General features: G+C 44.2%; 1 protein-coding gene across 2 annotated transcripts in view; it reads left to right on the forward strand.

Moving 5' to 3' along the window:
• THSD4 (thrombospondin type 1 domain containing 4) overlaps positions 1-25827 on the forward strand; it is a 922628-nt gene that overhangs the window by 641793 nt on the left and 255008 nt on the right. Inside the window, exon 1 of one of the 2 annotated variants that reach the window (XM_073652948.1) lies at positions 735-1044. The exons of the other annotated variant lie outside the window; for it this stretch is intronic. Within the exon in view, the coding sequence (XP_073509049.1) occupies positions 973-1044 (72 nt within the window). The 5' untranslated portion in view covers positions 735-972. Of the gene's footprint in view, positions 1-734; positions 1045-25827 lie in introns of those variants that run through there. 2 annotated transcript variants of the gene reach the window in all.

Here is a 25827-nt window from a genome sequence, read left to right on the forward strand (position 1 = left end):
ATATTTATAACTGCATGTACCATGTTAGTCCACCAGTCCAACTCACCCCGGGATTAGGTTCAAGTTCATTTTGTGACATTATAGGCAGATGTTGAATCATACTGATGCTGCTGACCAGTTCTTTCACCCTGACCTTGGACAATCTGATGATAAAATTGCTTTCTAGTCTTGATATGTATGACAGACAACATAATACTAGATCTTGACATTGTGTATAGCGGCAGGCATGGAATCATTAAAGGATGCAGACCTCTGTGTCTTCAAGGTTACAGACTATGCAGACTTGTGTGTCTCCATGGTAACAGACTGCAAACAAAACCTGTATGTAGTCTGATCCTGATCCATATGTTACTTCCTTGGATACTTCTTGCTAACCCACAAATTTATGTTCACCTGATTCACCACTGCTGAGTTTATAGCACTGCATAATAAGATTTCATTGAGGCTAACCGGCATGAGAGTTGCAATACTGGAATAAAGCAAAATACCTAAAAAGAAAACATTTTAAGTTGGAATGTCCCTTTCATTGTGAATGATCAGTCATCTTATATCCATACATTGCAGTTTATATGCATGTATTTTATATTAATTCTTATTGTGATGCACAGACCTTTCTGGTCCAATGAAAGTTATCTTTTAACTGAACCAGATGCGTAACTTGGTCTGGACCACTTGTTTCCCTCCTTGTCTTTGCTTTATATGAACTACAGCCCCTAGCACATTGCTGTCTCCTTCCCCCTCCCCTAGCACTGAGAAGTTATTCCATGAGGGGATCAGCTTACCAGTTGTCTCCAGTGCTGAGGCTGAAGCAAAGCTTCTTGTATTGAAACCGCTCTAGACAGAGAGCGAGACATCAGTGCCTTGCAGAACTGCAGGGTTGAGATACTGAGACACAAGTGCATCTGCTAGCTGTTAATATTTGGCAGAAGGATTTTCTTCCTCTAGGATAGTTTTGACATTAAGTTGATAATAATGTTTGTCAGCTACTTGATTTTAAGTTTCCTCTCCTTTCAAAAAGCCATTCTAGCAAGACCTGGGGGAGAGGTAAGTCACATTTGGTCTAGTGTGATGTGCTGTTCAGAAATGATTTACTTGTTAATAATACCTTACTGTGACATGCTTTGCTGAATGCGAAAAAAGTTGGTCATTTTAAATACAATATGGTACTTGGAATGAAATGGTTTAAAGTTTGTCAAAGTTCTGCGAAACATAAACTTATGTCTTAGAATATGGATTGTAAAACTCTCATCACTAATGGGGGAACTTATTATGATTTCTCTCACAAAGGTCACATTGGAGTTTTATTTTATCAATACCTCTATCAAAAATAGATCTTTATAAAATTGGGGGCTAACTACAAAATTAATATATGATAGTAGTTACATGATGCTGCCCTTGTAATAACAGCCCATGAACAAGTTGTTCACTTTTCTTTTTACATTTTCTATACAGTGACATCATATTCAACAGCAATGTAAAATATTATACTCAGACATAATACGTAAATGAAATCAATGCAAATGACAACTTATCCATATGAGCTTACAATCTAACTTTAATCAAACGTGTTGTATTGTATTGCTTTATTTTATCTATATGTTTATAATACTTTTGTAATGCTTTTGTAGCAGCGGTCAGCTAGTGGTCAGTGGTCCGCTAAATCAGTGTCACTACCAACAAAGGTCATGTTCTTTCATGTTCCCTGTGATCTATTAAACATAATGTCTCTGTATCATGTGCTCTAACTTGTTGAATCACACTGGTTACTGTGGGAAATTTGATATACTTCCTCTAACCTTATTAACATTTGACTTTATTTAACACATCATAGTCCTGTATGAAATAATTTTAGATGATTGTTTTCAAAATGGTAGACACCATTTAATCTGTTGAATAATATCATATATTTGGAGCAGTACTGACCTCTGTATATTCATGTGCTAAAAAATGGAGATCCACCAAATTGTGACATCTCTGCAGATGCAGTATTGTGCCACAAAAGTTCATTGTTATGAAAGTGTGCAAAAAAGTAAATGACTTTTATAGGCACACAGTATTGGTGACATAGTGCACTCAGCGGTCCCTGCTTAGTTTTTTATTTTATGTTAGTTTTGATTGATTATGTTGTGTACAATAATTAAATATGGAGTATTATATAGTTTGGGCCATGCTTTATGCGGTTGGCTAGAAGTTGTGAAAGAATGAAACTCTATAATATATTACACGCTACGATACATCCAGAATATGCACTGTAATACATCCATCAGGTACTACCTGCCAGACCTCAACTTCCTTATAAAATAGAGTGGACATATCTCCAATGGAGTGCCAGATCAGGTCATTAGCAGGTAAGAATGTCTCAAGCTGCATTTTAAACTATATGTGGTTTGAATCCCTCAGAAATAAAATAATATGGCCATGGATGTGGTTTTACAACATCAGTGAAACGCAGCCACATCAGGTGACAACTCACATTATACAGCTCCATCATCTAGTGACTGATGATCATGGTTTAATTGGTATTAGAGTTATGCCAAAAAATGCAGAGAGCTCTGTAAACCTCCTCCGACTTACCGACATTCCCGATGCTTCCCCTAATTAATAGACTCGACACAACGTCATTGTCTACATTGCCTATTAAACAGAAGAGGTGCGGGGATGCCAGCAGCTGGCAAGAGGTTTGCATGGCCATGGTCAGAGTCCTGCAAATCTTTTTGCTTAACTCTGGGAAATATTATTGTCCTAAGAATGTTTATTAAAAACTTTATTTGTCTGTGTTACATTGACTCAAAATTAAAGGGAATTAGGGCTCTTGTTGCTAAATACTTTAACAATGTGCTTGACAATTGAAAGAGGATTTTGGATAAAAAAAAATTGCCAGTGGCAAGCTTTGGATGCATAAAGGAAGGAAAGTATCTTCTTTTTTTACTACTCGCCCAAAGCACCCCACTCCAGTGATGCTGGTCTGATGGTTGCCACCAGACTGCTGGCAATGAAGTCTTGATCAATAATCTGATCCTGCAGACATTCAGTGTCATTGCTAGCAGTCTAGTGGAGACTGTCGGAATCGCAGTGCTCAGGTAGCGGATTCCTGGGGTGAGTTGTTCTTATTTTCCTCCTTTATCCCCATTGATTGCCACTTTCAGTTTTTTACATGAGCTGAAAAACCTTTTTAAAGATGTTGTCTAATACTGCATCAACCATTTTGAATGTGCTGGATAAAAATATAAAAAAAACATTCTTACCTCCTTGACCGGCATAGCTCCCCCAATTTGATCTTTATGTCCCCTGCCTATCTCCTGACATTGTTTATGTCACGTGAGCACTGCAGCCTATCAGAGATTGCTCATGGGCTGGAGCCTTCACAGTTCCTCTAGAGAACATCCACTTTGCTGGAATTGTGAAGGTGGCAGCGTATTCATTTGGAGCCAATCAAATGGGGTTGGCCACTCCAAGTGCTCTGTCCTGTCATCCAAGTGACAGAGTTTGATCTGAGTAAAATTAACATAATCGACCCGATTCTCTTGCATGAGAGAATCGACGGCCATGTGACCCCGTCCTCAGTGCACCAAATTTAAGTTATGAATGTAAATTTGATATTTCCTTCAAATGTATAAAAAAAGCAAACATACTTTTAATACATATATACAGGAACACAGCTCACAAAAAAAAACTTTTTTTACAATTTTTAAATTAAGATAGTGTTCATACACATCTGTTCATATGGACGCTACGGTTATGTTTTTTCCATATACTAGATATGGCACAACAGCTGTATTAAATATGTTGATGCTCCTACAACCATTTTGGCTTTCCCAAAAAACATTTAACATCTCTGCTTAGGATACTTATGATAAACTCTATGTGGAAAGGTAATTGAAATGAATACATGTAGGTAATGATTACCTACAGGGGCAGACATACCATTGGTGAAACCTGTGCAGTCTCAAAAGGGCCCAGGAGGTAAGGGGGCTAATTCCATCTTTAAAACTGATAGACGTGTGTATTATGATGAGCTATTGGACTCCAAAGGGCCAAGATATTGTTCATGCACCTGCTTACCTATGACCCTTCTCTGCCATTGTAGCTGAAAATGTTCAGCCTAAGAAGGAATTTCAAATATGAAGAGGCTAAATATTATATTTGTGCTACAGTAGAACTAGCTCCAGGCGTATCTGGGCTCATAGGCAAGTCATAATGGGCTGCCCCGGTACACAACGTGTAGTAGTGAACCTTTACATCAGCTTAAGTTTGATTGGTGTTGTCCACCCTGCTGTACTTTCTTTTTTAGATAAATTACAAATGATCATGCTCCTCTCAGTTCATAAATACAATATAAGAACTCATAAAACTTATGTGACAGTAATATACGGGCAAGGCAGTGGGGAAAAAAGAAAGGTAAGGTTACAAAAAAATGAGCCTTAAAGAGGACTTTTCATCAGTTTTAGCATGGTCAATCATGAATAAAATAGATTTTTTTTCTCATCTCTTTTGCAGAGATATTAGCGTGTAAAGTTGAGATTCTAATTTCCCCTTCATTGAAAGAGACGTTAACAGATTTTTTTTCTTTCGGAAGCGTTTACTTTCCCCCCTTCATGACGTTGACCAATTATAAGCAGAAGGCAGGGGGTTAAAAAAGAGAACGCCCCCAGAGAAAGTAAGGCTTTCTATGTGTGGTATAGAAAGACATGTAATGACTCACACACCTTGTCTCCTCACTGATCTCACTGCTGGTAGCTACTGTGATTACAAGCAGGGGAGTGTGGTGGAAAAGAGCTGTGTGTCGTCATAAACACACCTCTTGTGGATCTCCTTTCATGGAATGGTCAGTTTGGGGAGAGGGTGTTTAGAACAAAGCTGTGTGTCATTACAAACACCTCTTGAAGATGTCCAATCAGAGCACTATCAGTTTGGGGGGAGGAGGAGGAGATCAGAGCTGTAGGCCATTACAAACACCTCTTGAAGATGTCCTATTGGTGCACTATCAGTGTGGGGGGAGGGGGAGTAGAGCAGAGCTGTATTTCATTACAAACACCTCTTCTAGCTCACATTGCTGTCCACTCTATTCTACTCCCCCTTCCCCCACACTTATAGAGACTTGAGAAGAGATCTGCAAATGGTGTTTGTAATGACACACTACTCTGCTCTACTCCCGTCCCTACTTGTAATTACAGTAGGTGCCAACAGTGAGATGAGGCAGGGCTCACTCTCACAGTGATATGAGTCGCAGGGCTGCAACTCATTACATATCTCTCCTTATCACACAGAGATAGTCAGGTCTGACATTTTCTGGGATGTTCTATTATTTTTCCCCTGCACAATGTCTCCTACTTATAATTGGTCAATATTATCTAGGGGATAAAGTAAATGCCCCTAGAAAAGAATCTCTGTTAATGCCTCCTTAGTTGGAGGGGAAATTAGAATATATACTTTACAAGTTAATACCTCTGCAATGGAGATGAGAACTAAAATAATAAAAAAATTTGCCACTGTTACATGAAGTGGCCATTTTAACATGCTAAAACTGGTGAAAGGTTGTCTGTAAAGAAGCATTCCTATGAAATGTTCTATTCTCTAAATTTGTGCATATGTGTATGCAGTGAACTGTCAGTGTTAATATACTCACCTACTACCATCTTCTCTGGTATTCAGCGCCGTTTCAGTCTTCTTCTGAGTGACGTCACTATTCTTCAGACTCTCCGGGCCACACTGTGCTCTGCATGACTCGGAAGTGGCTTTTACAATGTAATCCTATGGAGCATCAGAACTAAGCTCCATAGGCTTACATTTTATAAGATGCTTCCGGCTCATGGTTAGAGCATAAAGTGATCTGGATAGTCAGAAGAGGAGCAGAGCAACACTGGATACCGAAGAAGTTGGCGGTAGATGAGTATATGAACACACTGACATTACACAACATATCAGTATTGGGTACCGGAAAAGTTGGCAGTAGGTGAGTATATGAACACATTGACATTACACAACATACTGGTGCTGGATAGTGGAGAAGTTGGCAGCAGGTGAGTATATGAACACCATGACATTACACAACATAACGATGCTGGATACCGGAGAAGTTGGCGGTAGGTGAGTATATGAACACACTGGCATTACACAATATACTGGTGCTAGATACTTGAGAAGTTAGCGGTAGGTGAGTATATGAACTCATTGACATTACACAACATAACGGTGCTGGATACCAGAGAAGTTGGCAGTAGGTGAGTATATGAACACTCTGACATTACACAATATACCGGTGCTAGATACTGGAGAAGTTGGCGGTAGGTGAGTATATGAACACACTGATATTCTACAACACACCGGTGCTGGATACTGGAGAAGTTGGCAGTAAGTGAGTATATGAACACACTGACATTACACAACATACTGGTGCTCGATACCGGAGAAGTTGGCGGTAGGTGAGTATATTAATACATTGACATTACACAACATACCGGTATTGGATACTGTAGAAGTTGCCGGTAGGGGAGTATATGAACACACTGACATTACACAATATACCGGTGCTGGATACCGGAGAAGTTGGCGGTAGGTGAGTATGTTAATACACTGACGTTACACAACATACCGGTGCTGGATACTGGAGAAGTTGGCGGTAGGTGAGTATATGAACACACTGACATTACTCAACATACCGGTGCTGGATACCGGAGAAGTTGGCGGTAGGTGAGCATATGAACACACTGACATCACACAACCTAACGGTGCTGGATACCGTAGAAGTTGGCGGTAGGTGAGTATATGAACACACTGACATTACACAACATACCGGTGCTGGATACCAGAGAAGTTGGCGGTAGGTGAGTATATGAACACAACACACTGACATTACACAGCATACCAGTGCTGGATACTGTAGAAGTTGGCGGTAGGTGAGTATATGAACACACTCACATTACAAAACATAATGGTGCTGGATACTGGAGAAACTGGTGGTAGGTGAGTATATGAACACACTGACATTACACAACATGCTGGTGCTGGATACTGGAGAAACTGGCGGTAGGTGAGTATATGAACACACTGACATTACACAACATGCTGGTGCTGGATACTGGAGAAACTGGCGGTAGGTGAGTATATGAACACACTGACAATACACAACATACTTTTGTTGGATACCGGAGAAGTTGGCGGTAGGTGAGTATATGAACACACTGACATTACACAACATAATGGTGCTGGATACCTGAGAAGTTGGCGGTAGGTGAGTATATGAACACACTGACATTACACAACTTACCGGTGCTGGATACCGGAGAAGTTGGCGGTAGGTGAGTATATGAACACACTGACATTACGCAACATAATGGTGCTGGATACTGGAGAAACTGGCGGTAGGTGAGTATATGAACACACTGACATTACACAACATACTGGTGCTGGATACTGGAGAAGTTGGCGGTAGGTGAGTATATGTTATGCACACGCCCGGGCTAAGCGGCGTGTGCGTGTGATTGGTAGTGATTCCACTGGACCGTGCCGGAGAGTGAATGCCTGGAGGGGCGTGACTAAGTATTCACCCGATCCGACCAGGGTCGCACGACGGCATACGACGCCAGTGCACCAAGGAGGAACCGAGCAGAGGGACCAGGTGCTACTCCAGGACAGACCCCGGACACGGCTGTTGACCCACACAGGGGAATACAGGAACAGGCTGGTAGGCTGGCACACAGACTGGTGGGTATAGGCAGGCACGACTGATATGCAGGCAGGCGGGTATGCAGGCAGGGGGGTAAAGGCAAGCACAGCTAGAGTGCAGACAGGAAGGCACTAGCAGGTAGGAACACAGGCGGGATAGGACCCAGTACACACCGGGACACAGGAACAATACAGGCAAAGGGGTACAGGCAAGCACGGCTAGAGTGCAGAAAAGGCTGAGCAGGGAGGACAGGGCTCTGTTCACACGGAACAGACAGGAAGGGAAAGGCAGAGCCAGACACCCACAGGGTACTTGCAGTGAAGTAGCGAGTGGACCACAAACTCACAAACGGGAGTACAGAGACAACAGGCAGGAGTTAGGTACGAGTTCAGACTCTGCAGAAAAAGGAAGGGAACGGACATAGAGGCAAAACAGGTAAAGGATAGGAGAGAGTTCAGACTGGAACTGAGTGTACGGAGGAGACCGACACTGCAGCGGGATACAGGAGCGGGTCTGGGAATACTGCCCCCAGAGAGGCGGGACGAACAGGCAAGGAGCGTGTTCAGACAGGACAGACAAGATACAGGAGCGGGTCTAGGTAATCGGCCCCTAGAAGGCGGGAGGAACAGGCTAGGAGCGAGTTCAGACAGGACAGACAAGAGAACACAGAAAGGACTCAGTTCGGACACGGGAACTAATACCGCAAAGCAGGAGACATACAGGACTTAGTTCAGACACGGGAACTAATACCGCAAAGCAGGAGACATACAGGACACAGTTCAGACACGGGAGCTGATACCGCAAAGCAGGAGACATACAGGACTCAGTTCAGACACGGGAACTGATACAAAAAGCAGGAGACATACAGGACTTAGTTCAGACACGGGAACTAATACCGCAAAGCAGGAGAAATACAGGACTAAGTTCAGACACGGGAACTAATACCGCAAAGCAGGAGACATACAGGACACAGTTCAGACACGGGAGCTGATACCGCAAAGCAGGAGACATACAGGACTCAGTTCAGACACGGGAACTGATACAAAAAGCAGGAGACATACAGGACTCAGTTCAGACACGGGAACTAATACCGAAAAGCAGGAGACATACAGGACTTAGTTCAGACACGGGAACTAATACCGCAAAGCAGGAGACATACAGGACTAAGTTCAGACAGGCCTGGAAATACAGCCTCCAGGAAAGGCAGACAAGGAAACAAAGACGGGACCTGGCACCTTCAGAGTGCAAGCACACACTGAAGGAAAACACTATGCTCAGGCCGGGATAGAAGGGAGCTGCTGAGCTATATACCAAGTGTCAGACAGCAATAGGCTGAGGACGCACAAGGGGTGTGACCCACAGCAGGTACAAAAAGCAGGAAGTGATCGGGCGCCGCCCTTAAGCAGCAGAGACAGACACAAACAGACAGCATGGAGGGAAGCCAGAGAGACATTCCGGACAGGAGATCAAGTGCGCGCTCCTGCACAGTGGGAAATGGACCACTATGCAAGGACGCCGCCAGGTATGTTACAGTACCTCCCCCCTTACGCCCCCTCTTCTTCAGACCTGCCAGAATCTTCCGCAGGGAATTCGAGGACCAGTCGTTCACTGGGTTGGAGGGGGACAGAGACTTGAGGGTAATCTCTGCTTCGAGGTACATCTTGTCAAGCTCACAGGAAAAAATAGACGGGTTATCAGGTACATAATGAGGAAAAGTCACTGTCTCTTTGTTATCTGGTGGTACCCCGGAGGATTCAGGAAACAACTGGAGGTCCTCCGCCGGGTCAGAAGAGTGCAGAGGCTCAGAGAAAACAACTGCTTCAGAGTACACTAGGTCGGACTCACTGGAGGAAGCAGGCGAGGTATCGGGTACCGAGTATAGGAAAGTCTCTGTCCATTCACCACCAGGTGGCACCCCGAAGGGTTCTGAACACAACTGGAGGTCCTCCGCCTGGTCGGAGGGGTGTAGAGACTCGGGAGTAACCTCTGCTTCGGAGTACACTAGGTTGGACTCACTGGAGGAAGCAGGCGAGGTATCGGGTACCGAGTATAGGAAAGTCTCTGTCCATTCACCACCAGGTGGCACCCCGAAGGGTTCTGAACACAACTGGAGGTCCTCCGCCTGGTCGGAGGGGTGTAGAGACTCGGGAGTAACTTCTGCTTCGGAGTACACTAGGTTGGACTCACTGGACGAAGCGAGCGAGGTATCAGGTACAGAGTATAGGAGAGTCTCTGTCCTTTCGTTACCAGGTAGCACCCCGAAGGGTTCAGGAGACAACTGGAGATCCTCCGCCTGGTCGGAGGGGTGTAGAGACTCGGAGGTAACTACCACTTTGGGGTACCCATTGTCAGGCTCACAGGACGAAGCGGACAAAGTATTGAGTACCGGGTGTAGAGAAGTCTCTCTCCATTTGTCATCGAGTGGTATCCCGGAGGATTCAGGAGGCAACAGGGGATCCTCCGCCAGGTAGTAGAGGTGCACAGACTCAGGGGTAACCACAGCTTTGGAGCATCCTTGGACATGCACACCGGTTAAAGAGAGAGAAGCATCTGATGCCGGGTGCAGGAAGTTCTCCTGTGTGGAGTCTGGATGGGCAGAAGTCTCTTCGGCCAGGAGAACGGGTGCACTACCCACGCACATTACCCATTGGGGTTTCTCCGGGATACAGGGAGATGAAGCTTCAGTAGGGACTTCAAGGTTGGGGTCAGGAGGTCTCAGGGAGGACAGACCCTGGCGTGACGGCTTGCCTCTAAGTCTAGCACGTCTGGACTGCCTCTTGAGGTTGAGAGAAGTATTCCGGAAAGCGTAGTCACCCTGTGAGGATTCTGGGTGGGCAGTAGTCTCATTGGGCTGGAGGACTATTGCGCTACCCACACACATTACCCATCGGGGCTGCTCCGGGATATTGGGAGGTGAAGCTTCAGCAGGAGCCTCCGGGTTAGGATCATCGAAGACCATTAGAAAGGCCACCAGGAAGGCCATTAGGTCCCGGAGGATCGGATCCTGTGTTTCATATAGGGGGTTGATCCATTCCAAGGCATCACCCGCCAGGTAAGACATCATAAAGGCCACTTTAGCCCAATCGGAAGGAAAGTAGAGAGGGTAGGCCTTAAAGTGTAGCATGCATTGCTCCACAAATGCACGACACTGTCTTGGATCCCCATAGTAACGTGGCGGATCCGCAGGAACGAGAGCTGATAGATCCATCTGGACGGTGCGTAATTTCGCCTGGAACTCAGCTAAGAGAAAAAAAATTTATTTATTTATTTTAATGCATATATTCGCTGGAAAACTTCTCAGAGGGCGAAGGCCGTGGGGCTCAACGGGAACCATGGCCTGAGCATGCTGTTATGCACACGCCCGGGCTAAGCGGCGTGTGCGTGTGATTGGTAGTGATTCCACTGGACCGTGCCGGAGAGTGAATGCCTGGAGGGGCGTGACTAAGTATTCACCCGATCCGACCAGGGTCGCACGACGGCATACGACGCCAGTGCACCAAGGAGGAACCGAGCAGAGGGACCAGGTGCTACTCCAGGACAGACCCCGGACACGGCTGTTGACCCACACAGGGGAATACAGGAACAGGCTGGTAGGCTGGCACACAGACTGGTGGGTATAGGCAGGCACGACTGATATGCAGGCAGGCGGGTATGCAGGCAGGGGGGTAAAGGCAAGCACAGCTAGAGTGCAGACAGGAAGGCACTAGCAGGTAGGAACACAGGCGGGATAGGACCCAGTACACACCGGGACACAGGAACAATACAGGCAAAGGGGTACAGGCAAGCACGGCTAGAGTGCAGACAAGGCTGAGCAGGGAGGACAGGGCTCTGTTCACACGGAACAGACAGGAAGGGAAAGGCAGAGCCAGACACCCACAGGGTACTTGCAGTGAAGTAGCGAGTGGACCACAAACTCACAAACGGGAGTACAGAGACAACAGGCAGGAGTTAGGTACGAGTTCAGACTCTGCAGAAAAAGGAAGGGAACGGACATAGAAGCAAAACAGGTAAAGGATAGGAGAGAGTTCAGACTGGAACTGAGTGTACGGAGGAGACCGACACTGCAGCGGGATACAGGAGCGGGTCTGGGAATACTGCCCCCAGAGAGGCGGGACGAACAGGCAAGGAGCGTGTTCAGACAGGACAGACAAGATACAGGAGCGGGTCTAGGTAATCGGCCCCTAGAAGGCGGGAGGAACAGGCTAGGAGCGAGTTCAGACAGGACAGACAAGAGAACACAGAAAGGACTCAGTTCGGACACGGGAACTAATACCGCAAAGCAGGAGACATACAGGACACAGTTCAGACACGGGAGCTGATACCGCAAAGCAGGAGACATACAGGACTCAGTTCAGACACGGGAACTGATACAAAAAGCAGGAGACATACAGGACTCAGTTCAGACACGGGAACTGATACAAAAAGCAGGAGACATACAGGACTTAGTTCAGACACGGGAACTAATACCGCAAAGCAGGAGAAATACAGGACTAAGTTCAGACACGGGAACTAATACCGCAAAGCAGGAGACATACAGGACTCAGTTCAGACACGGGAACTGATACAAAAAGCAGGAGACATACAGGACTCAGTTCAGACACGGGAACTAATACCGAAAAGCAGGAGACATACAGGACTTAGTTCAGACACGGGAACTAATACCGCAAAGCAGGAGACATACAGGACTAAGTTCAGACAGGCCTGGAAATACAGCCTCCAGGAAAGGCAGACAAGGAAACAAAGACGGGACCTGGCACCTTCAGAGTGCAAGCACACACTGAAGGAAAACACTATGCTCAGGCCGGGATAGAAGGGAGCTGCTGAGCTATATACCAAGTGTCAGACAGCAATAGGCTGAGGACGCACAAGGGGTGTGACCCACAGCAGGTACAAAAAGCAGGAAGTGATCGGGCGCCGCCCTTAAGCAGCAGAGACAGACACAAACAGACAGCATGGAGGGAAGCCAGAGAGACATTCCGGACAGGAGATCAAGTGCGCGCTCCTGCACAGTGGGAAATGGACCACTATGCAAGGACGCCGCCAGGTATGTTACAGTATATTAATACACATTACCCTATATACACACATATACAGATTTAGCGAAAAAATAAGTTCATGGGAGGTCTTCTTTAAGGCAGGAGCGGACATGCCATTGGTGTACTCTGTGCTGCTGCCCAGAGTCCAAGTGGTGAGGGGGCCACTATCCCCTTAAAAACAGATGGAATTGTGCATTATAATTACCTTTTGGACTGAAAAGGACCCATATATTGTCATACACAGAAGCCTCTTCTTTTATGTCCGCTCCTGCTTTAAGTTAAGCACATACTTACAATTATTTTATTCTATTGGGAAATTCTATTTATGTTCAACCCTCTTCATTAATAAATAAAATACTAAAGCTGAAAGCTGTGCTAGGATTTGTAGTTCCACAATACCTGGAAAGCAGCATGGTGCCTCTATAGTAATATACAGTTATAGCTGGTAACAAAAGACTATGCATCACTTATTGATTTCAGCCTTAAAGTTAAGTACTCAGTGTTAGCCGCATTCACAGTTTCTAATCCTTCTTGAGCAAGAATTTAGTGAATATTTCTAATTCTCACCCCCTACCTACAGATACAATTCATAGATGCTATTAGGAGGAAATTTAAAGCAGCTCAGCAGTAGTATGTTACCACATGTTACAGTAACTCCAGGAAGAAAAGGCTGTAAAAAGAGTTACAAGCTAATCTGGAAAGGAATTGTCACAGTAGATGTCTTGTAGGCATATAGGTTTTTACTCTAGAGTCTGTAATGCTTAACATATGGCACACACACTACCTTTTTTATAGTGCTGTGGAAAACTAAAACTGGCATAACCTCTCTCCAAAAAAACAGTTACTATTTAATGGCCACATGGGTATTCAGGAGAAACTCCATTTTTATTGAACTCAAAAATGCATTGCGTTATTACAAAAACATTTATGTAGTATATTCTGCTGTGAAATCAGTCTCCATGTTGTAATATATATCTTTTATATAAGTCTGTGTACATGTAAGCCGTCTAGCACAGCAATATTAGAGAATATAAGACCTAAATAACAAACTGTGCACATCCTGCTATAAATGCTTCTAATGTTCTGTCTAGTCTAGAGTAGAAAAGGTTTTAGATTGTTTCATATTATTGAGCACAATGAATCAGTAGGTTAATAAAATGGGGTTTTTGTGCCAAGTGAAAAGGCTGCTATATAGACTGCAGTTAGTGTGGGGTAAAACTTTCTTATGTCAATATAAAAGGGTGATGTTTGATGTTTCTGTGTTTCAGGATCCGTAGATCATGTTCTGGCCCACTAAAGTGGACAGAAAGTAGACTAGTCCAGGCCCACTAAAGTGGACAGAAAGTAGACTAGTCCACACTTCTACATTCAATGGAGCAGAAAACTTAGGTGCGTAATGTGGAAACATATATAATGCAGCCCCATGAAAGCACTACTACATCCATGGCCCTGCATTAGAGTTTGTGGAACTGATTCAAAGGATCAAGTCCAGAGGCCAGGTGTCACGATCCTGCCGCTCACTTTGTCCTAGGGACTTAGTGAGTGACAGCTCACCTGTCTTATGCATTGCAGGGGTGTGCCGGGCTTACGGTATTGTGAGTCATAGCATGGCTGTCCTATGGTATGCAGAGGCATGTTGGGCTGTCAGATTTGTGTATGGGATTTCCTTGCAACCCAATTAGGCCGGGCCTGCTGGAAGTCCTCCAGGTGTCGCCCTTTCAGAGTGATTGCCTGGCTATTTAGCTGGCTGGCTATGCTTAAATTATTGCCAGTCGTAGCTTTTGCACAGTGGTGGGTGCTTTGTGTTCAGCATTCTTTGACTCTGATCTTTGTTGTCAGACCTCCTATTTAGACTCTTTGACCATTTGCTCGCATTGCCCCACTGCCTTAACGTTCTCTGACCCTCAGTGTCTGATCTCGGACTTGCTCTTTTCTATTCTTTTTTTTTATCTCTTTGTCTTTGATGCGCTCTCTTGGTTTTGGCCTCAGACTCCTTGACCTCCCTGCCTCACGACTTGTCCGTGAGAAGTGACTCAGTGTCACACCAGGTCAGTAATCGCTGGATGCTGTGCGAGAACCTTGAGAACCGCCTCCTATATCCTAGCATCCTTGGCTCCTCTTTTGACTATCTGGCCTAGCGTGATGTGACATGCACATCTTGCTACAACTTTGACATCATGTCATACTGACAGTTCTCAAGGCTCTCATCAATCAGACAGAGATTGCTGACTTGGTAACTAGACTGGGTCCACCTGAGAATTCTCACAGCATGCAGTTCATACAGTGTGAGGAGTCACAATTTTACAGTCACATAGAGTGACTTCAGACTTGTAGTTTTAGACTGGACAACCCCTATAAAGTTTACACTCACACAATCCTATTAACATCTTAATAGCTCTCCCTGCCTGCTTTCTCTGAAGTATGGCACCCTATTTAAATAGGTGGTTATGAGCATAAAAACTAGTGATGAGCGAGCATGCTCGCTACTGTTCGGTGCTCGACCGAGCATCTCACTGCTCGAGATGCTCGGCGCTCGCCGAGTATTTCGGGGTTGCTCGGCGGGAGCTCGGGTCCCCTCCCTGCATGCTTGGCGCTCTTTAGAGCGCCAGTCAACATGCAGGGATTGTCTGCCACACACTTTAATGCCGCTGCCATGTTGTTTGTGGCATTACAGTGATTGGCTGGCTGCAAAGCGTCATCAGGTCTATATCAGACCTGGCGCCGCCATGCTCGTCACAGTCACTCTGGAATCAGACAGTGTAGGGAGAGCTGCTGCTGAGCTAGGGAGAGATTTGCTTGTTTCTAGTTAGTGTAGGTATACCAGACTATATTAGAGACACATATCCATCTCAACTAACAGTCCTTCTGAAGACTAATCCAGCTGCAGAGATATCAGTGCTAGGCAGGCAGGCAGGGTATATAGCAGACAGTTCTGTCTGCTGGTGCTTTTACAGATATTTGTAGAAATAGGCCCAGGTATCAGGGGCCAGGAATCTTTTTTTTTTTTTACCTTAATCCTGAATATTTGCTTAAAAAGCAATCCAGAGAACATCGTTTTTCTGCACCATTTGCTTGTTGGCACTGCAAAATACAGCCAGGTCCTTTCCATATTACAGCGCTAAAAATCCAGCTATTTAAAACTGTGGTTTGTCTGTCAAACGGATCATTTATAATTGTGCTGAAAATATTGCCATTTCTGGCCTCCATTGAAATTTTGTTGAAGTGTGTCAGTGAACTTATTGACATGAGGTCGGCGCTGTTAAAAATAGTTACCTACAGGCCAGCTATTTAAAACTGTGGTTTGTCCGTCACACGGATCACATAATTGTGCTGCAAATATTGCCATTTCTGACCTCCATTGAAATTTTGTTGCAGTGTGTCAGTGAACTTATTGATATGATGTCGGCGCTGTTAAAAATAGTTACCTACAGGCCAGCTATTTAAAACTGTGGTTTTTCCATCACACGGATCACATAATTGTGCTGCAAATATTGCCATTTCTGACCTCCATTGAAATTTTGTTGAAGTGTTTCAGTGAACTTATTGACACAAGGTTGGCGCTGTTAAAAATAGTTACCTACAGGCCAGCTATTTAAAACTGTGGTTTTTCCGTCACACGGATCACATATAATGGTGCTGAAAATATTGCCATTTCTGGCCTCCATTGAAATTTTGTTGCAGTGTGTCAGTGAACTTATTGACACAAGGTCGGAGCTATTAAAAATAGTTACCTACAGGCCAGCTATTTAAAACTGTGGTTTGTCCGTCACATGAATCACATATAATGGCGCTGAAAATATTGCCATTTCTGGCCTCCATTGAAATTTTGTTGCAGTGTGTCAGTGAACTTATTGATACCAGATCGGCGCTGTTAAAAATAGGTACCTACAGGCCAGCTATTTAAAACTGTGGTTTGTCTGTCATACTGATCACATATAAGTTCGCTCAAAATTCAACCATTTGTAGTGAGCGTGGAAGATATTGTCCTCCATTTAAAATGGGCAAGGCACATGGCAAGGGATGGGGAAATGGACGTGATGGTGATGGTGCATGCAGAGGCCGAGGCTGTGGGCAAGCTGAAATTGTGCCACAACAAACACCCACATCTTCTCACTTGACCTTCCTGTCCCAATTAATAGGGGACCGCAGAACACCACTATTGAACATTGAGCAGCGTGAAAAGGTTATTGGTTGGATAGCAGATAATGCTTCCAGTCACTTAGCCACCACCACCACCCTGTCTTCCACACGGTCAAGTCTCAGTAGCCGTGAGTCTGGACCGCATATTCCTCACCCTGGTCCTCCTTCCTCCCACCATGCCGAGTGCCCGGAGACAACTGATCCCACACTTGGACACTCCGAAGAGCTGTTCACTTTTCCATTTATAGATTCGGGCCTCTTTCCTGGTCCACTTGAAGCGGGGCAAGAGGAGATCGCATGTAGCAATGCCCAAATATTTGAGCAGTCACTCTCATACGAAGGCGACGGCGGGAAAGTGTCACAAGAGGTGGACGATGATGAGACACAATTGCCAGAAAGTCAGAAGGAGGACCAGGGTGTGGAAGTGGAAGACGAGGTGGTGGATCATATAGTAACTGACTCAACCTGGCAGGAGGACATGCAGAGCGAGGACAGCAGCACACGGGGAGGGAGGCAGAGCACCCCAAAAGGCAGGAAGAAGCAGTGTGGTGGCCACAAACAGAAGGCAGGCAACCGTTCCCCGTAACACCAACGACGGAAGTTGCAAGTACAACTGTTAGGTCTTCCCGAGTCAGGTTGTTTTTTAAAGACTCTGCCGATTACCCGAAAAAGGCCATTTGCACCACCCGCCAGGCCAGCATCAGCAGGGGTAGCAAAACTACCAGCCTGACCACCACCAACATGATCAGGTACATGGCAGCAAAGCACCCGACTTTGTGGGCCGAACCCCAGGGTCCAGGAACTGTGTCTGTGGGTGACACCACTGCTTTTTCCGCTGTTGTGCGTGCAAGCCAATCCCCTGTCCATGGTGCATGCGAAGATGCCTCCTGCCCTGCACCTGTCATTGCACACTCTCAACTATCACCATCAGCAAGTACGTCCTTGTCCCAGCTCTGCGTTCAGTTGTCCATACCCCAGTCCTTGGAACGCAAGCGCAAATACGCAGCCAATGCCCCACAGGCCACACTACTAAATTCCCGCATTTTGCGACTGATTGCGCTTGAAATGTTGCCTTTTAGGCTCGTGGAGATGGAAGCTTTCCGTAACCTGATAGCGGCGGCCGTCCCTCGGTACTTGGTCCCCAGCCACCACTATTTCTCCCGGTGTGCCGTCCCCGCATTACACAAGCATGTGTTCCACAACATTAGCTGTGCCCTCATCAATGCAGTTACAGGGAAAGTCCACCTAACCACGGACACGTGGACAAGTGCTTGTGGGCAGGGACGGTACATCTCGCTGACGGCACACTGGGTTAACATAGTGGAAGCCGGGACCCAGTCGGACCTTGGGACGGAACACATCCTCCCGAAGCCAAGGATCGTGGGCCCTAGGTCAATCAGGGTTGCCCCCACAGTCTACAGCTCCTGCACCTCATCCACCTCAACCTCCTCCTCTTCAGCCTCCATCTCCGAAATGACCACATCAGTCACAAGCTGGAAGCACTGCAGCACTGGGTATTGGGGTGCTGCCAAATTTTGGCCAGTCCTGCCACTCACTGCATACGAAATAACAGTATAGGAGACCCACTCTTTAGTAATGGGAACAACAAAGCATAGCCAGCTGATGGCTCTCTAACAATAGTGAGGGCCGACTGCTGGCCCTTTAAGAATAGTAAAGGCTGCCTGATGGCCCTATAAAAATAGGCTTTGTGACTTTCAGAGTCCCTCCTTCATAAATGAAACAGGTAAATGAAACAGGATGTATCTGATCATGTCTCATACACCACATGGCCAGATAAGGTTGAAAAATGTTAAAATGACATTTCCAGGTGAATGCATTTGTCACGGTTGAAAGCAATGCAAAAGTGCAAAAACGCATCAAAAACGCTATGTGTGAACATAGCCCAGGTGTGGAGGAGTATTTTGGGCTTTGGTTATTTATTTTGCCTTATATACAAGTCGTTACCCTGGAAAGGATGTTCCTTAACATATTTCCCAGGAAAATCCATTTTGATTTCTTTTTGTATGTTTTATTGTGCGTCCGTAAAAGTGGCGTAATACCTCCGACAATGTTGTTGACAGCAGTGACTTGGGAGTCAGAAATGCTTCCAGGGGTCTTCCCCATGCTGTCCCCATGTCATTTGAGCACTGTGCCATCAATTTTGGCAATTTTTAGACCCTCTGAGTTTCCCATAGAATTATATTGGGTTCGTTGCTCGGGTCGAGCACCCCAGCATTTCAATTTGCTCGACCCAAGCATCGAGCACCCGAGCATTTTAGTGCTCACCCATCACTAATAAGAACACCTCTTAAGACCATGGTAATTTATCTTATTGTTAAGCAAATGTCACAGTGTAAACTAATACAATTAAATAAATCTTGAACTGTATGAAACATTGTCAGTGTGGCCTTTTACATCAGCTAATCAGGCTGATAAATGACCATCAATCAGCTTTATACAAGCCAATTGTCGGTCATTCATTTATTGGCAGTAGATCACCTGTTTGCACGGGGTGATGTGTTGGTGATACAGATGATTTTTATGTCAGCATAAAAATCCTTAAAATTATAGGGAACCCGTCACCAGAAAAAAACGCTATTAACCTCCAAATATGGGGTCAATCTGCAAGTTAATAGCGTTATTAACCTGCCTGGCGCCCGCAGTTACCCAAGTGCTGCTGGGAGAAAATGGACTTAATTCCCCCTGGCAGTGTTCCGGTTTCAGTCACAGGGGTGACCCCGGCCCTGACTGACACTGACTCTGCATTGCGGCTCAGCTGTCAGTCAGGGCCAGAGGCGTGGTTACAGATGCCGTTCTGTATTCTCAGAGCGTTGACTGAGCCCACGTCAGCGGCGCCCCCGTGACTGAAACCGGATCACTGCCAAGGGGAATAAAGTTAATTCTCTCCCAGCAGTGTTTTGGTAAGTGCGGGCGCTGGGCAGGTTAATAATGCTATTGACCTGCAGATTAAACCCATATCTGCCGGTTAATAGCGTTTTTTCTGTTGACATGTTCCAGTTAATGAATGAGCATTTTGCTCATTTTTAGGGTGATTGCCAGCCTGTTTAGATAGGCTGAAAGTGTTCCTACAAAAACTCCTTTGATGATTAATGGTTTCACTAAATGGGCAATTAGAATGGTTATTATATAATATCTGGATAGTAAATATCTAGATAATTATGCATGACTGGAATTTATAGAGATGGCATCGATTCGCAGGTCTCTAGTACATCCACCAGGTCGGCAACATGTGACAGTTTGACAGGAGTCCTGCGATTCTTCTTACCCCTTGGCATTTTCAGCTCTTTTTTTGATTAAATGGGGTGGCATGACATAATCATTGCGGCATGACACAAACACGTTGTCATGCTTGCCCAGCTAATCAAAAGAAGGCTGGTGTCACTGGTGTGCCACAACAGAGAGGAGCCAGAAGACCATTGTGTCTGATTTCACATACTCCTGCACTGGTTAGAATCACTTCACCATCATATTAAACAGTGCAGGTTTCTGCTAGCGTTGCAGGAATTAACCTGTTCAGTTGTGAGTCTCTGGAGCTTTCCTGCTATATATACTTGCTTCTGGCAATCTAGAATTTCAAGTATTAGTTTTATACTGCCTGGTTCTGGAGTTGGAGGTGGTGTTGTTTGAGTAGGGGTTTGGAGTGTTGTTCTAAAGACTGTTGCTTGCTGATTTGTCTGTGTGCATATGCTCATCCTCTCCTATTTGGTTTTTCCTTTCCTTTACTTCCGGTGTTCCACTTTGTTGTTTGTGAGTGCATATTTGTATGACTGGTATTTTCCTTTATTCCTGTACGTCTTCCCTTGTTAGTCTGGTTTGTGTAATCTTATACACAACTACTCTCCACTTCCCTGGGTGGGGAAGAGGACAGCACGTGCTCAGCAAGGCACGTGGCCACGACATCTTCACCATTAGAAGTAATCCAGGAATCAGGGATAGCTAGGGTGCCCCTGGCTTTAGGGATAGAGAAGGAGCCCCTAGCCCCGGGATATCAAACAACAGCCTCGTGACAACGGGGTTTTCCAGGAGGTAAGGAGAATTGCAGGATTCCTGTCTAGTGATTACAAGATTACTGACCTGGCCGATGGACAGAATTCCTGAGAGTTAATTCTCCCAGTTCTACTGGAATTATATGAAGCACATGGATATTATTGATCTTTGCCTTTCGTTTACTAGAGCACATTTTCTTTCCTATGTCTGGCAGGGACATTTCTCTTTTACTTTAGAATATCTACAAATTTATTGATGTATACAGACTTAAACAAGGTTAAAGCTCACTTTTTTCTTTCTGAAGACTTCCATTGACCGCATGTACAGTGTTTAAACTACCATTTCCCATTCCGGCAAAGTAGAGGAAACTCTGGTCACAGGTTACCTACAATTGATGTAGATGGAGACAATATCCTGTGGTTTAACTGAATTGAAGTCAGGTTCACCTGTACCAGAAGTAGAACACATTACTACTACCGTTCTACGCCTACGCTTTAATGTTTACTGTGTCAGCAAATATTTAACCTTTAAGGATAGAGATTCCATCTGGTCCAGTCCTTTCCACTCAACACCTTGTTACTCTGTTGTTCTCCAACACCTGATCTCTCTCCAGGGAACGTCATGCATTTCAGAATCACAGACTATTCCAATCTTTTGCTTAAAAATAAAAGGGTGTAGATTATTGTGTAAAATTAGATTCAGTTCACTGAGGAGCAAGTGATGACTTGATGAAAGGCATTTAAACTTCATACATTACCCCACCTTTATAAAAATAAGCATACTGCTATGTTACACTGTACAATACTTCATTTCCATTCTTTTCTAAAAGTTTATTTGGCTTAGTTTTAACTTTACTTCCAAATAAGTTATTGAGTTCAAAGTATTGAATGGAAAATGTTAACCCATAACTGACTGTCATCTGTAAATGTAAATTCTTTTTTTCCATTTTGACTTTTAAAGGGATATTACCATCTCAAAGATATATGAATATCTCGAGAATGGGGTATTCACCTACAACACTGTAAAGGGAGAGGTGGAATTACATGCACAGCTCTCAATTCACTTGTATGGGAATGAATGGAGAAATTTGCTTACGTGTAGCCACCTCTTTATTCACAGTAGCATAAGGTAATGTGCTATTATTGAGATGGGTGCTGATACTAAAGATGGGGCCCACACCTTTATCATGATATATCCTGTATAAATGCCATAAACATCTAATATGGGATTACCCCTTCAACTGCGATGTACTGTCACAATTTAGAGGGTTGATAAAAAGACAAATGCAATCCTCTATAGGCAGCCATCAGAAAGTCTGCCAAACCAACATATTTCATGAGAACTGGTCATACATCTAATGGGTATGGGGGTTTCCTGACTCAGGCAGATACCAGGAGTAATCCAACGTGACTGATTGTTTTCTTCTTTAAGGGTTTGTGCACTACTTGGCAATCCTTTCTTAAGTACTATATTCCCCAGTGTAATATAAAAATAGCAGACACATCCCATACCAGCGCCATTCCAGAGATGTCGGCACCAGGTCTCCCAGGGCTACATGAACCCTGCAACCAATCTGTGGACGCTAATGAGTCCACAGATTGGACTAAAGAAAAACAGCAGTCACCCATACATATTAAACGGGAAAACGTTGGGGAAATCTGACATGGAGAAGGACCTGGGCGTCTTGGTTAATAGCAAATTAAATTGGAGTGCCCAGTGTCAGGCAGCAGCTGCGAAGGCAAATAGAGTCATGGCATGCATCAGAAGAGGAATAGGGGCATATGATGAGAACATTGTTCTTCCTCTGTATAAAGCACTGGTAAGGCCGCACTTAGAATATTGTGCACAGTTCTGGGCTCCGGTGCTCAGGAAAGACATATTGGAGCTAGAGAGGGTACAAAGGAGGGCGACTAAGGTAATAAAGGGAATGGAGGGACTAGAATACCCAGAGAGGTTGTCAAAATTAGGCCTATTTACGTTGGAAAAGAGAAGGCTTAGGGGAGACCTCATAAACATGTATAAATACATCAGGGGGCAGTACAGAGATCTCTCCCATGACCTGTTTATACCAAGGATGGTGACAAAGACGAGGGGGCACACTATGCGTCTGGAGGAAAGGAGGTTCCTGCACCAGCATAGAAGGGGATTCTTTACGGTCAGAGCCGTGAGACTCTGGAACTCTCTGGGAGAGGAAGTGGTGATGTCCAACTCACTTAATGAGTTCAAGAGAGGCCTGGACGCCTTTCTTGAGAACAATAAAATTACATCTTATGCTTAGTGATAGTTAATTAATCCAGATTGGTGTCGGGAAGTGAATTTTTTCCTCAATGATGTCAATTGGCCTATACCGCATGTTTTTTTTTTTTTGTTTTGTTTTTTTTTGCGTTCCCCTGGATCAACGCTGCGGAATAGCTGCAGTGCACAAGAAATAGGCTGAACTGGATGGACGCTTGTCTTTTTTCGGCCTTATAAACTATGTAACAGTTTTCACACTTCCTTCTGATGTACAAGTTGTGTTCGAAGGAAGTGTGAGCAAAGCAGCCTATTAGCTGCTGATTGGCTGCAGTGCTCACATGGCATAACCATGTCACATCACTCCTGGGAGTCCTGGCAATGACTTTGCTGGAATGGCAATGATGCTGGATGCAAGTATCTGTTATTTATATTTTACTTTGGGGAATATAGTATTTAGGAAGGGATTGTTCAAGTAGTGGACAATCCCAATAAGGAAGATAAGGTGTTTGATTGTGGCACTCTCCTTAATTAGAACATATGCACGCTTGTAGAGCTGAGTGTGCATGTGCATGTGTATGGGGTGTTAGGGAAGAATAGCTGTTGGCAGAATCAGTATTTGACCAATAGTTTTCTAAAATATATGGACAGCTTTAGTGCTAATTTATCTTGTGTGTAGATTACTCTTTATGCCTGGTTTAGAAAAAAAGTAGAAGGCAAAGTTCAAAAGTAAGCTGATGCCTTTTAATTATTTTCTAATAAACATACCCAATACTGAATTAATAAATCAGGAGCTTGTTGGCACAGACTTTCTGGTGCTTTATAGTCCACCCATAAACTAGATCACAACTGCCATCACATAGGACTATAAAATGAATGCATGGGCTTACAAAATAATGTGGAATATTTCAGTGTGTAACACCTGGCATCCTCAGCCGCTTTTCCCTTTTACCTGTTTGTTGTCTCTTCATAGTATCTACATGGAAATTTTTCCTTTACTGGGCACTCTGCCACCAGGGTCACTTATAGAAGCATGCCTACTCTGTCTATAGATAAATTCACACTATTGATTGGAATAGATGATATACAATTGCTGATTAACACCACAAATATTTTGTAACCTCCCAGTTTTCCTACTGTATGTTTTCTGAAAGTTGTACGATGACTGCAAAACTTCCAACATGATTGAAAATTCTTGAGATGATCAGAACATTGTGCTCACAGTAACCCTTGATTGTACCACAAACATCGCACACCCAAATGTCTAGCATGAAAACACCCGTGTGAAATGGATATCTTGATTAGTTGATGTGCTCATGGAATACCTCCTCATCTTGAAGATTCCATATTAACTACCTTGCGGCAAAGTACAAATATTGTTCTAGGCCCCAAATTTTTGCTTGTAACATAAAATAACAGATGAGGAACAACTGACTTATGAAGAAGAATATCTATTCTCTCTTCTCTGCAATGTGACATCCAAAGATACAGCTGAAAACAAAGAGTATGTACATAGGACGTCTGCCATGGACCTTTTTCTATGAATCTTGAAAATTAGCTTTTTAATTTCAAATATATATACTTTTTTGGGTCCACATGCCGTAGTATGGTCTTACATAAACCATAAAAAGATAGATTGAAAGTATTTCTTCAACTGCTTCTGTATTTTAGGCAGCATGAGCAAACCACGCACCGTGCAGTCTTTTCATATTTTTGTGTAGTTTGGGCTTTTGTTTCATATGATCATGTCTAAATCATCCTCTGGCTGTCTCAGAGAGCATGGTTTGATTACTGCAGGTGGTTCCCTAGCTGCTGCTTTCATCATAAACTCTCACCACTTCAAAAACACTCCGCATCACAAGTGACCCCATGACACTTGGCTGAGTGCCTGCCGTTTTATGGCACATTCCTAAATGCAGTTTTGTTCACAGTTTATCAAAATCTACCTGCAATACTTTATACTGATTTGTATGGGTGATTAGTAGCGATGAGCAAATAAATTTGAGTGGAATTGAATTTTACTCACATTTTGCAAAAATTCCTAATCACAAAATGCAGAATTTTTTGTAATTCGCTTCCGCTCGGATTCAGCAAAATGGTGTCTGCTGACTGTCATTTTTATGAACCATAAAGGGCCCTCAACAGGGTAAAAAAATAATAAAAAAAGAATTCTTTATTCACCTTACGGGCAGGGTCATATGAGCATATAAATATTGTTCAAAGTTTCATCCAGAAAAGTGGGATGATTTTTTCTCAAATGTCATCCGTATACAATTAGTTTTTACAGCAGCAGCTAATAATCATTTACAAGACCATTTACAGTTTCCTATGTTACAGAACTGCAATGAATCCATAAAAATTGGATGCTATGCTGTGGGTCCGTATGGCATCCAATTTCTTTTTTTACACACTCAGAGACTTGAATGGGTGAGTCCCATCCATTTTAAGGAAGAAACTAGTGCATGCTGTGATTTTTTTCACGGGCAGAAAAAAATGCCTCATTAGCACTGTCCCATTGAATAGCACTGTCCCATTGAATAACACTGATCCGAGTGCTATTCGTGTTTTCCACAGACAACACTTGGACCGAAAATATGATGGTGAGTAATGGAGAGGCCAGAGAAGTGAGCAAGAGGTCTCATTCACACATCTGGATCTCCCCACATTTTCTGATCACTGCTGCTTGTGCTGAAATCCCTGGGGCTCTCACTCTAGGTTGGGAATTCCAGCTCTGATGAGGCCCAA

This window comes from Phyllobates terribilis, unplaced genomic scaffold (assembly GCF_046119375.1).
Source record: "Phyllobates terribilis strain yellow unplaced genomic scaffold, ASM4611937v1 Scaffold_11__3_contigs__length_659146591, whole genome shotgun sequence".
Classification (NCBI taxonomy): domain Eukaryota; kingdom Metazoa; phylum Chordata; class Amphibia; order Anura; family Dendrobatidae; genus Phyllobates; species Phyllobates terribilis.